The 12,003-nt window shown below is 41.1% G+C and overlaps 2 protein-coding genes across 2 annotated transcripts in view; both read left to right on the top strand.

The window, feature by feature from the left end:
• LOC131282523 (leucine-rich repeat and calponin homology domain-containing protein) overlaps positions 1 to 866 on the top strand; it is a 30,619-nt gene extending 29,753 nt beyond the window's left edge. The window contains exon 9 of the mRNA XM_058312015.1: positions 319 to 866. Coding sequence (XP_058167998.1) covers positions 319 to 585 — 267 coding nt within the window. The 3' untranslated portion in view covers positions 586 to 866. The remainder of the gene's footprint in view (positions 1 to 318) is intronic.
• Positions 867 to 5,826: 4,960 nt separating this feature from the next.
• LOC131294947 (microfibril-associated glycoprotein 4-like) lies at positions 5,827 to 7,030 on the top strand. Its single transcript, XM_058323005.1, has 3 exons — positions 5,827 to 5,916; positions 5,983 to 6,060; positions 6,149 to 7,030. The coding sequence occupies exons 1-3, from the start codon at positions 5,827 to 5,829 to the stop codon at positions 7,028 to 7,030; spliced, it is 1,050 nt and encodes a 349-aa protein (XP_058178988.1).
• Positions 7,031 to 12,003: the final 4,973 nt, after the last annotated feature.

Here is a 12,003-nt window from a genome sequence, read left to right as displayed (position 1 = left end):
ACTATGCTTACGAAAAGGGAAGAAATACGTAACGAAATCGTAAACCGCGTGTGGCGCCTAGCTTTATCATGTATCCCAGTACCCGATCGAACGGCTTTCTTTTGATTGACGTTAAGGCTTGAGTTGGAGCAAACTAATAAACCAGTGACGCTTGAGTTGCGAATGAGTTCCCTAATGGTTTGGATATTTATTTAGTAGCACCCTTAGAGATCAGGGTTTTCCCTTCTTCATCATCGATCGCTCGCTACGGATCGAACGTCCTTGCCGTCATTCAGCTTAGCTTACACTGCTCTCCTCTTGTGTACCGTATCATTATAGAATCTACTGTGCTGCGCCGCGGACGTCCTGGAGGGTCGCGGGACAGTGCAGGTTGCGATAACGGTGGTAGAGCTGCTCAAGTATCATAACCCGACCGCGAACGTTCGCTCGCCCACGCGCAACCTGTACGCGACCGGCAGTAGTAGCTTTAGTAGTGGAGGTAGTAGTACCGGCAGTACCGGCAGCAATGGTGCCGGTGCCGGTGGGCCCAAGTCCAGCCCTTCCTCGTCGTCACTGTCGTCGTCCGTCAGCGGCAACGGTACATGAGATTCGGACAATAACTATCCCCCGCCGGGCAGCAGCGATGCACCGTCGAGGCGAAGTTTACCGAACTCCTTGATGACAATCGCCGGAGGAAAGCTGTCAACGGTGGACGACGAAGTTTGGCGGATTTAAACATATTGAGCACTTCTCATTCAAAATTATTCTTCCTATATTCATTCTGTGTCTCGTTGTAGGTCGCTGTGGTAAAATCCATTTTATTTGTAATTATATGTACATAGGTTCTCATTCTCTCGACGGGTTTATGTTGGTTTAGTTTAACAATCAGTTTCGCTGCACGAGCGGTAGAGTTTATGGACAATATTTATGACAAAAAACAAAATATAAAATCATCTAATTTATTCGATCAACTCCCCCTTTTTCCCATGCTGATCAGTAGATCGTAAAAGCAGTAATGTTCCTCAGTCCGCTCTCAAGGCTAGACTTATTGTATTGTTTACCCCAAACTCTCAGCTTATCGGATGCTAGGGTAGGAAGTGTACGATTGGCGAGAGCCTTTCAATATAGTAAACCCATTTTTTGGTGTTACAAAGCGTTCTCTCAAATATATATATCGACAGGGGCAGGTGTAGAAGGTCGGTGACAAATGATGCCATGCTAGAAAGTAAAACCAGGGAATTTGAAACTCCTAGAACACAGAACCGTTAAGGGTAGTACTAACTATGAAGATAAGTCTGAATTTGCTATGGATTTTGAGGAAACCGGAAACTATTCTATGAATAGGACCATCAAAAACAGGTTTTAGAGAATGTTTTAACGAGCGTCGGGAATGGAATATACTTCGCACACGCAGGCGTAGGAATGGTGTTCCAGTTCACAGGATAAAGATCAAACTATTGCATTACTTCAGGTTTCTCCTATATTACGCAAATATTCAATCGCGAGTGATTTTATTGTAGACAAACTCGAATGCACTGTGTCTGATAGAAAATAGAAAACGGAGAAAGTGTCGATCGTCGAAAAACCGCATTCAAGCGTGTTGGGTTGCTTTAGCTCAATCAGGTGAAGCCAAATTGAACAAACTACTACAAGTCTTGGATTGGTGGAGGTCCGTCGGCTGAGATTTGAGTGTAAACGAATGCCAAGGCATAAAAAAGTATTAAGCGAAGGATTTAATCTCGTCACACTTCGATTGCAATAAACAGGAATAAATATCAACGTAAGCAATATGCAATAAAAATTCTTACAATAAACAAAACACCTACGGGTTAAATTATTACGTCTCGGGTTGTCAATTCCGTGAGAAACATTTTCTATCTACATTTAATGAGTTGTGTTTTGATGCATTCATTTGTACTAAACACTCGTTTAATTTACAACCGAATGTAAAGTTGATTTTATGTTATAAATCATTTTGACACGGCTTAGTGACTTTCATTACACATAAAAATTAATGTACTTTGTTTGTTTGAAAACTACTCCATGTTTTATTGAATCATACTTAGATTAGTTCAATAACATATGCGAATTTGGAGAGATTTAAAACTCGAAAATAAATAATCACGTACAAGTTAGCACGATTGGAGTCTTATGCACAACAAAACGATTTGAGTTTGGGATACTCTGGGACGTTTATTCGACTCTACAAATTCCCAACCGAACATGTGCCGGACAGCATTGGTTTTGTGTTGCGTTCCGTGTTGGACACGGCCCGACAGTGAGCTGGATTTTATGTTTTGCTTCCGTTGAAAAGCTCCGTCCCCAACACCATTGCTATTTCTCTAACTTCGACCCGAGAGAACTATGTTCCAAGATTTCCCCATCCTCCCCCGGGTAGTATGGGGGAAGAAGGTGACGAGCAATAAACTTCTGCCAAATAACACGCATGCATTCCTACAGCTTGGCGTGGACTGTAGCGGCCACTTCTGGAATGTCGTAATTTCGTTTGGCCGGATCACAATCTCATGGACGTTGGGACGAGAAGACTCCTTTCTATATGTCTTGGATATCCTGGTACGGAATGTGTTTGCGCCATGGCGAAGGCGACCCCGAGCTTCCGATAATAAGTTATCGAACTCATTTGCATTCCGAAGGGATTTGTTTCGTAACGCTTCATTCTTTGACACGGGCCGAAAATAAATCTTTGCTTCAACCTATAGAATCCGAATAAATAATGGGAGGTTATCAACATTCTTTTCTACAAAGAAAAGTGCCGTTTAGCCTCGGTTTAGAAAAGCACAGTAACGTCCTGTTTTAAAATGATACTTCAGAAATTGTATTCATTATTCCATATCATGGCATTCTACAACGAATTTCGTAAACAAGAGCGTTTTATTATCCATGATTAAGTATGTTTATGCATACACGCTCAACTTCATGTGCTTAAACGTATTCTTGTTTGAATATTGCTTGATATTGCAGCCAGGATAAGCGTTCAATTAAACTTTTCCGTTCCGAGATGTTGTTCTCCATTGTGAGTTATCTCGGTTTCTTTTCTCCTTTATCGTACAGGGGAAGCTTCCACACTAAGATACCATGAACTTTTTTTCCCTCGCAATTCTCGCGGAAGAGTTTGAAATGCAAAAGAGCAAAAAATCCAATGGCAAAGAATGGAATAATTTTCTTGCAACTATGCAAGTCATACACAACAGAAAAAAAGCGCATTTCATTTTGCTCTGTTGCTTTGAGTTGCAATGTTATATGCTTATGGAATGCAAATGCAAAAAAAAAAACCGCCAAAGGAACAACTTTGGAAAATGAATTGAGATTAGTACAAAAATAAGATTACGTTGAATTGTTATGAGAGTTCCGGGCATTGAGGCAGAGCGAACGCGCAGGGATCAGTGTTTGGGCCGTGTTTTTTATTTGTTCAATTTTCCTCCGGATGAAGCCGATTTAAACTTTTGCCGGATGCTAAGTGCACCAATGCACAACGCATTCTTGAGGGAAAGCGTTGCTTGGAAGACAAAAAGTAAATTGCAAAAGTTCAGCCCTCTGGTTTTTCTGTGGCTTTCTTTGAGGTTTCGGTCTGTTATGGTCCTATTACCGTTCGCTTTGCATTGCGGTGTATTTTTTTTGCCGTCCGTGAACCTAGAGTGAAATGCTATCATTGTATTGTGTACTTGTGATAAAAAAATACATTTGATGTAATTTGGTTTTCTCGATGCAAAGGGTGTTTATTTTAGTAATACTACTTCAAAGGTCCTATGTTTTAGATTGTGAAATGCAATAAAATTATATTAGAAGTTAAAATTGCTTTTTTTAAACAAACTCTTTGAAAACTGACGTACAATGCTCCTGTATCCACCGGAGTACTGGTTTCAAGGTTTAAACGTTATGCCGTTCTTTGTTAGAATCCCTGAAACAGTGAAGGAGAGAATACAATTTGCTGCAAAATGAACATAACTGAAATCCATTGAAGCTTCAATTTAATCCAGCAGCTTTGTGATAGAAATTTGATCGAACCTCTCGAGCGAGTACATTACCGGTTTGTGTCTGCTAAAAAGGTACTGAAAAACTCACAACGAAGTTCGTTTCCCAGTCGATCGGTTGCGAGTGAGGGAAGCGCCTCTCAAAGTGTACTTCCATTCGGCATAAAAATCCTACCGAGCTTGCATCTTAATCTTCATTCAGCCACTGAAGCTGCCTTTAAGGTGAGGCAGAAGAAGCTCCGAACGACCAGCAGTCCATCCGGACTGGACGGGATCCATTCGATCGTGGTGGACCCTTGAGGCGGAATAAATGTAACGTTTCAGTAGGAAGCATGTCCGACCAGCAGTCGGTACTCGAAGGAAGCACATGGTGCAGATAAAAGTATGGATGAATTATTTCGATTACACCGATTGAAGGAATAAATGCTGCTCATCGGCATACACGTTTTTCGCCGAGCACATTGACAGGGAAGGTTTTTTTTAACTACTTTTCTCCGGTTCGTTCTTTGAGTTACACTTCAGACAGACAGACACATCACAGAGTAGGACCATAGGCAATGGTAAATCTTTGTTTATAACCAATAGTTAAAGTTAAATTAACTTTAATATTAAATAAACTTGGCTAAACATGTTTTACTGACACTTTCGCCGATACTATATTTTTTTGTGTATCTGTTATTGAACTGTACAAAATCTGTAAATAAAACAACTTCAGCCTCAAAGCTTCAGGGATTGATAAAAAAAAACGTACAAAAATAGAGTAGAAAAAGTTAACTCAATTACTGCTTTCACTCAAAACGTTGATACCGGTTTGTGGTGGAAGCTCTCGAGTACACTTGACTTCACCAGATACAGTCACAGTCGAGTTCGGATTGTTCTCCAACAAATCGGTGGACTGTTAAATTTTACGATAGCTCAACAAAAAATGCTAGTTTCAATTGGTATCAATTACTTGTAATCAACTCTCTACTATTTGTACTCGCCGTTCCTGATTTTTATCATGTTTGGCTCGTGGTTGTTAGGGGTTTAAGCTAAAAAAACTACATTTAGCAATGTATTTATTTTGAGTATACTTGACTAGTTTTGAACGAAACTAGCAAATCGATTTGCTGTATTTGTGCAATATGTTATTTATTGTTAGGAAATGGTGTAGTTTGTTCTTGATCTAACTTATTTTGCAGTTCAATTGTGTCTCCATATTTCAGTTTCTTTATCAACTATATCATTAGTATTTTCTTCTTCTTGGCGTAAACGACCATGCTGGTCATCATATCATGCCTGCCCGTTAAGGGCTTACGAGACTTTTTCCCTACCCAGTATGTGGGTAGTCACTCCCTCTCGTATAGGGGAGATTCCGGTCTCGGTTGAGATCCGAACCCACGCCGTCGAGTTGGTGAGCTCGATTTTTTTAACCGGCGCTACCGCTCGGCTGTCGCGGAACTCCAACGAATCTTGAGCGTTTGACGAGTAAGAAAGCGAAGCGGGGAATTACCGTCCGAGATAACATTATCAGTTCACGTTCTCAACTCAGTTTGTGGCATGAGCTGTCGTTTACCATAAAGTTATGGATCGCTTAGGAAGAATATGTTTTTGACAAAATATTTTCGCGAACAGTTGGCTCAGTGTTGGTGATGATTTTGCACGCGTTATCGCTCAAAACACATTATCAGAATTAGTTTCCTGTTCTTTCTAGCCTTTCCGAGCCAAACGAATCCGAACGATCGTCAGTCGTGTTTCATCTTTCGTTCTGATTGTTCGTTTGGGTGCTTTAAATTACAGCAAGTTGAAAGTCATGAATAAATGTAGTTATATGTTGGTGCTGTATTTTGGTGTAGTTTTATCAGCCCGACTGACAATGGCAGTAGGAGGTTTCGAGATGGAGCTTTTAATGACAAAGCTCGATTACTTGCAAGACAAACTACAAGAGGTGGAGAGTTCGCTGAAGGTAAATCCACAGCACAATTTAAGTGAAAGCACGATTATAAAGGAGAGAAATATCGACTCTTTGTAGGACGCGGAGCATCGTCTACACGAGAAGCTAACCAAACACGAAAATGATATTAACGAAAAGATCGATTCTTTGAAAAAGGTAAGGAAGCATGCATTAGGTGTTGGAGATCCAGTCCAGAAAATCAAGATATTCGACTTAATTAAGTTGATGTTTGCTTCTTTTGCAGATTGTTAAGACAAGTGAAGAGAAAACACGGACCAACTTAGAAGAAGTGAAGAATCAGGTGATTTCCAAGATGGACAATATGCAGCTACAGCTGTCGACTGAAACAAAAACCATCCAGGAAAAGACCCAAACTGAGCTGAAGCAACTTGGAGAGAACAAAAAAACTCTTGACATCTTGACACATTCGGTACGAAATATGAGTACGCTGACGGAAAAAAGCAATAAGATACTCGAGGTTTACTTATTATATGCTGGTTCTTCATGTCGTCATGTGAGTAAACTATCCCACCGACACATGATCCATGTAGCGGAAAATTCAGAACCATTTGAGGTACTTTGCGAACAAACTAAGTTCGGAGGTGGCTGGACAGTAATCCAGCACAGGTTCAACGGCTCAGTTGACTTTTATAGAAACTGGACGGAGTATCGTAATGGATTCGGGGATGTTGATGGCGAGTTCTGGCTCGGGCTAGAATACGTGCATCAAATTACCAAAAACCGACCGCATGAACTGCTGGTGGAGGTGAAAGATTTCCATGGAAACTACGGATACGCTAAGTATGATGAGTTTGAGATAGGGGACAAATCGGAGTTGTATGTGTTGAAGAAGTTAGGGACATACTCAGGGTCAGCAGGAGATTCGATGACTTACCACAAGAATCAAAAGTTTAGCACATTCGATCGTGATAATGACTTAGCTCCTCATAATTGTGCTGGATCACATCACGGAGCCTGGTGGTACAACAAGTGCCACAGTTCTAATTTAAACGGGCGTTATCAGAACACAACAAATGATTATAGTGCGATGATGTGGCACCGTTTCAAAGACGACAGGCGTGGTTTGTCTTACTCACGAATGATGATTCGCGGTATTATTAATTAACGGAAACATAAAGCGATTACCTCACCACTGAAGATGTTCATCACCATCTTTGTTCCCTCTCTCCCTTCTCTTCTACCAAATTAAAGTAATAAACAGAAAGTTTGATACAAGCATTATTTTGCGCAGCAATTGCTTTTGAATAAAAACAGATCGTTTGATAGTAAAATGTTCGTTTGCATTCAAAGAGGAAAAACAGAAAAGAAAGAAACAAGAGTGAAGAAATAGATTCAACTAAATAAAATTTTCTTTTAGGCGTAACAACCTCGAGTTGGTCATGCCTGCCCGGTTAAGGGCTTACGAGACTTTTTCCCTTTGAGTACGCGGGTAGTCACTCCCTCTCATATAGGGGAGAGTCCGGTCTCGGTTGGGATTCGAACCCACGCCGTCGAGGTGGTGAGCCCTGGTGCTCATGGGCCGACTTTCTAACCGGCGTTATCGCTCGGCAGTCGCGGACCCCCTTTCATTCATTAGTATCATATTTAATTATTATTTATTTTTTTTAAAATATTATATTTATATACATTGTTTGCCACAAGGGCATACAATTCATTCTTTAAGATTTAGTTCGTATAATTTTATGCGAAACAGAAATTTTATAAACAATGGTGAACCAAGAGAAACGAATGGGGAACTAACGGTTTAATTAAGCTTGGTTGATAAATACCTTGAGATTGTTTCCAAAACATATTTTCAGCATGTGCCACCGGGTCTTCACTCATCGGACATAATGCTGGGCTCCAAAGAATGCACACTAGTTCCTTTTGCTAAAGATACTAATTAATGTAATTTATCTGCGAATGAATTGGTTATTTATTACTCTTTTCGTGCCGATCTTTGTTGTTGTCCGCTCCGCGTTCTACCGGTTTGTTAGCTCAGTGTAGCGATGCACCGTATGTTGCTGGAAACTTCACGATGCGAAAGTCACGTGTTTTCCCGGCAAAAGCCAGTGTTGCCACAATGGCGTACGACAAGGGGCATAAAAGATTGGTCACGCTAGATGAATGGCGCGCGAAACTGAATGTGACAGTTTTGCAACTCCCAATAGTCCGCTCGAAACACTGGCGGACGGATGGCGCATCAATAGCGTTGTGCCCTGTTGGGTTAGGGTTAACCGAGGAGCCACACGTGAAGCTTTTTACACCGAACGAACGTTTTTTCGAGCGGCTGGAGCTTACCGTGTGTCAGCAATGCCTCTCGCTCTAATGATAGATTTCTCTTTCCTTCCTTCGGTTCACGTTCGGTGCTCAGAATTCGAGCGAACGTTCGCTAGCGCACAGAAAAAGTCGAGCGAATTTTTTGGGCATTCTTCCCCTTCCATGTACGGGTAAAAAAAACAGACCAACTGTTATAAATATGGTATACAGCGATTGCCGCAAAAAGCTCGGGCCAAAAAATTCGTTATACGCGTTCGTTCGCTTACGTGTGGCTCCTCGGTAACTCGCAAAAGGTACCGGAAATTGGCCGTACTGCTACGAACCGATGGCGGACAACGCCATTCGGTGGCGAACATGACGGCCAGCGAAAACACACGACAAACAATGTTTCCCAATCAATCAGTGCTCTTTTCAGTGTTTCATTGAAACAAAGATGGGGTTTTCGATCCACCAGATTTGGCGATTGGCTTTTGTTTTGCCGTTTTTGCTAACTTGTTTGTTTGGTTTAGAATGAAACAAACGGCGAGTGATTTGAAGTACGGCATCAGATATGGTTTTTGCCGGATTGGTTTTATATATACTTTGAACGAGTTTTTCATTGTTTTTCAAAACCTATCGACGACAAGTGAACTCTTTGTGAATTCATTTCTGAGTAACTGATGCTCAAACCGTGTTTGATGCAGCTTTCATTCCTTTTACAAGACAAGTTCTGGGATAAACTACACGATGGGGCTTATAACGATGAGTTAAACACGTTTTCTTGACAACAATAAGTTAATGCAGGCATAGTTTTACAGTTTATAAAAAAATAACCTAGTGCTTTAGCTGCTATAGCAGAAGAGGCCGTAAGGGTTTTCTTTGCACCTAGATGCTATCGGCAGAGAGTTTTCACATAACAAGACGAGCACAGGCCGTGGCGAACAGGAAACGTCCGCCATGGTGAGTGCATAACGCACGTGCTGTGTGAATCACAGCCAAAGTGTTTATCTGGAATTTCGCTGGAGAAGGGCTCAGGGTTTCCGTGGACAGGTAGCAGGAGGACAACATGCCGCCCTGCTAACGTTCAGCCAAACAAATAGTCCCTTTTAACAGGCCGTTATGTTTGCGTGCAGTTTTGACATAACTGGCCCCGGCACTAACTGGGGCAGGCAAAAATGGCGACACCATATCAGCACCCGATAGCCTGGTCGCTCCACTTGTTCCAACAGGATGGGAACAGGAGTGCATTTGCCCATTTTTTCCCCCTCCTCAGGCAGAACCATTGTTGCCGGCCACGACTGCTCACGTTTTATGGCCCAATGTGCAACGGTTGGTGGACAGTTATGAGGTATTTCGGAAGTGCATGCACCCGCATGAAACCGAGCATGAAAGTACGCGTTACTGGCCTTGTTTTTGTGTTTTGGGAAGGAAATTTCAACGTCCACGGTTGAAGCGTAAACCGTAGTCACATTAATGATGCATAATGTTGGTGATGTGACCCGGTGGATGCACTGCTCATTCCGGGAAACATAACAGATGCTGGAGATAAGTGGTATAAAGGGTATGGAAAACTATTGTCAGGAGTTACAAGTATCTATTTGCACCACGTATCTGAACGGATGCCACAGATTATAAGGTAGTGGTTATGGAGTGTTTCGCGATAAGAAAATTTGACAAGAGTGTAGTTGTTTTGTCAGCTTGCTTTATGTTGCTTTGGATCCAATACTGAAGAGAACTGATCTTCCTGTATTTTTAACTACTCTTAAATTCGATTTTCTTAACATCGATTCAACCTGTGAGTTTTTTTGTTCCAAGTATGTTATAAACTCCACTGAATACTGAATCTGTTTGAGTTATTTTTTCTATATTAAATTAGTTTACGTCGTTGGTTTATTTAAACGTATAATACGCGGGATTAAAATGCAGTTGACTTCCTGTGAAAAGTATCGTTTAGGAATTTAATGACCTAAAACGTGGCCTACTAAGCTCGCTGGGTCGCCTTATACTTTATGCAAATGTTCAGCTTTTAAACTTTTCCGTCTTCGCAGTTACCTGGTATCGTTGGCTGCTTCTGGAATAGTTGCCTTTGGTAATATGGGTTGCATATTTCAGCATATCACTTATACCACGCACGAGCCTTTAAAAAGTTCTTTCCAGCCCAAGAACCATCGAAGTAGGTTTGGCTCCGCTATGGTAGTTTCTAAAACAGTTCAAAATTTTTAGTTTTCTTTATTGGACAAAATGCAAATCTCGTTTAATACCTCTTTAACGGGCTTGTTGGCGGTGCCCTGATGGTTTTTTTCAAACACTCTGGTAACTTTCGTGCGGCACTGAGAATGGAAACGGTCGACACTGATAATAGAAAATAAAAAAAATGCTAGCGAAAGCGAACGCAAAGGTGAAAAGGGCTAAACGTAAAACTAAGAGCACACTTTGAAGTTATTAAACTTTCTGCGGAGAAGATTCCCACGGTTGGGAAGCTCATATTTCTTCAATCGTCTCCCGGCAAGCAAGAGTATACTTGTTGAAGAGTATCTTTTCATAAGGAGAAAAGTTTGCCAAAAGCTTCGGAACGCGAGAATCATAAAATTTTCATACTATATTTGCGTGTTATCGGTAAAATTTAAATTTTAAGTTTATTTAGTCGGTTTTGACTATTTGTTACTAAACTGTTGTGAAGACAAATTTGGTTTTTTTTTCGCAAATTGTGTTATCGTGGGCATCGTGGGCTTTTCCATCTTTCCTATCACAACGCGAAAAGATAACCGTTGCGTCACTCTCTTCTAATCTTGTGGTAAACCAAAAGCAAATCTTAGTTAATTTGATAGAATTGATTTTCGTCCCAGGGGGTTTCCAGCTTCCTAAGAAGAAGGCCCACAACCCACACGACCTGCGGTGTCCCAATCAAAAGTGTGCCTACTTGCGGAAAATGTCCTAAATGAAGTTGAATTGATACTTGATGATGATGCTAATGAAGTTTGTCCCACGATCCCGTACCCAGGGCTGTGAAACTCCGGACTTCGGGTTCTATGTCCGGAGGAGCAAAAATAAAACAGGAAAAGTCCGCACGAACGGCGAACGGAAAAAAGACGTACGACCGATAAGTCCTCGAACGTTCCGGGGACGAGCAGAGTCATCAGGCTCAATTGTGCATGGTGAATTGAGTTTAAGGTGATGGTGGTTCCTTCGAACGACGGACACTCGAGCATCTCCCGGTGGGAATTTAATTTAGAAAGTGAACGAAACCTAGCGTTCGGTCTGAAGGTGAGTGTCTGTTTGGTTTTTCTCTTTTGCAGGTGACTCGACGGTCTGATAGAATATAGCACATTTCTCTAGCTTCGATTTGACTGGAATCTAACCGAACTTTTTGATTGGTAGATTTGGAGGTTTCAAACGGATTATTGAAACGAAATCGAATATTTTAAATGGAAATTTATAATAAGCACGGTGAAGAGTAAACAGTAAGACTTGATAAAATTATCTAACTTCAATTATTGTATTATAGCTTTGTGGTGCTAAAAAGAAAAACCACCTCAAATAACATTATAGTTCATCGCTTTTGGTCAAACATGCCTCTAGAGCAGGGGTCGGCAAAGTACGGCCCGCGGGCCAAATCCGGCCCGCCAACTGATTTTATCCGGCCCGGAAGAAAATTTGCTTCATACAAAGCATCCATCTCAATTTTTACGGAATTTGTTCATGATGTCAGGTTTGATTTCTTCCCAAAACTGAAGATTAAAATTGTTGAACGAAGTATTCCTGTTAAAAAAATCAATATTCAACGAAAATATGTTGTCTTTTACCAATTTTTATGTAGCTTTACTATTTAGAAAGATGATA

Source organism: Anopheles ziemanni, chromosome 2, assembly GCF_943734765.1.
Source record: "Anopheles ziemanni chromosome 2, idAnoZiCoDA_A2_x.2, whole genome shotgun sequence".
NCBI classification, from domain to species: Eukaryota; Metazoa; Arthropoda; class Insecta; order Diptera; family Culicidae; genus Anopheles; species Anopheles ziemanni.
Note: the sequence above shows the minus strand (reverse complement) of the source record. Positions and strands in the feature narration are given on the sequence as shown.

What these genes read in the sequence shown, in the direction of transcription:
- LOC131294947 (XM_058323005.1), top strand. Translation starts at nt 5,827, where the DNA reads ATGGCAGTAGGAGGTTTCGAGATGGAGCTTTTAATGACAAAGCTCGAT. An exon ending in AGGTGGAGAGTTCGCTGAAG is followed by an intron (nt 5,917 to 5,982) that starts GTAAATCCACAG and finishes GACTCTTTGTAG; the next exon opens with GACGCGGAGCATCGTCTACA. An exon ending in AGATCGATTCTTTGAAAAAG is followed by an intron (nt 6,061 to 6,148) that starts GTAAGGAAGCAT and finishes CTTCTTTTGCAG; the next exon opens with ATTGTTAAGACAAGTGAAGA.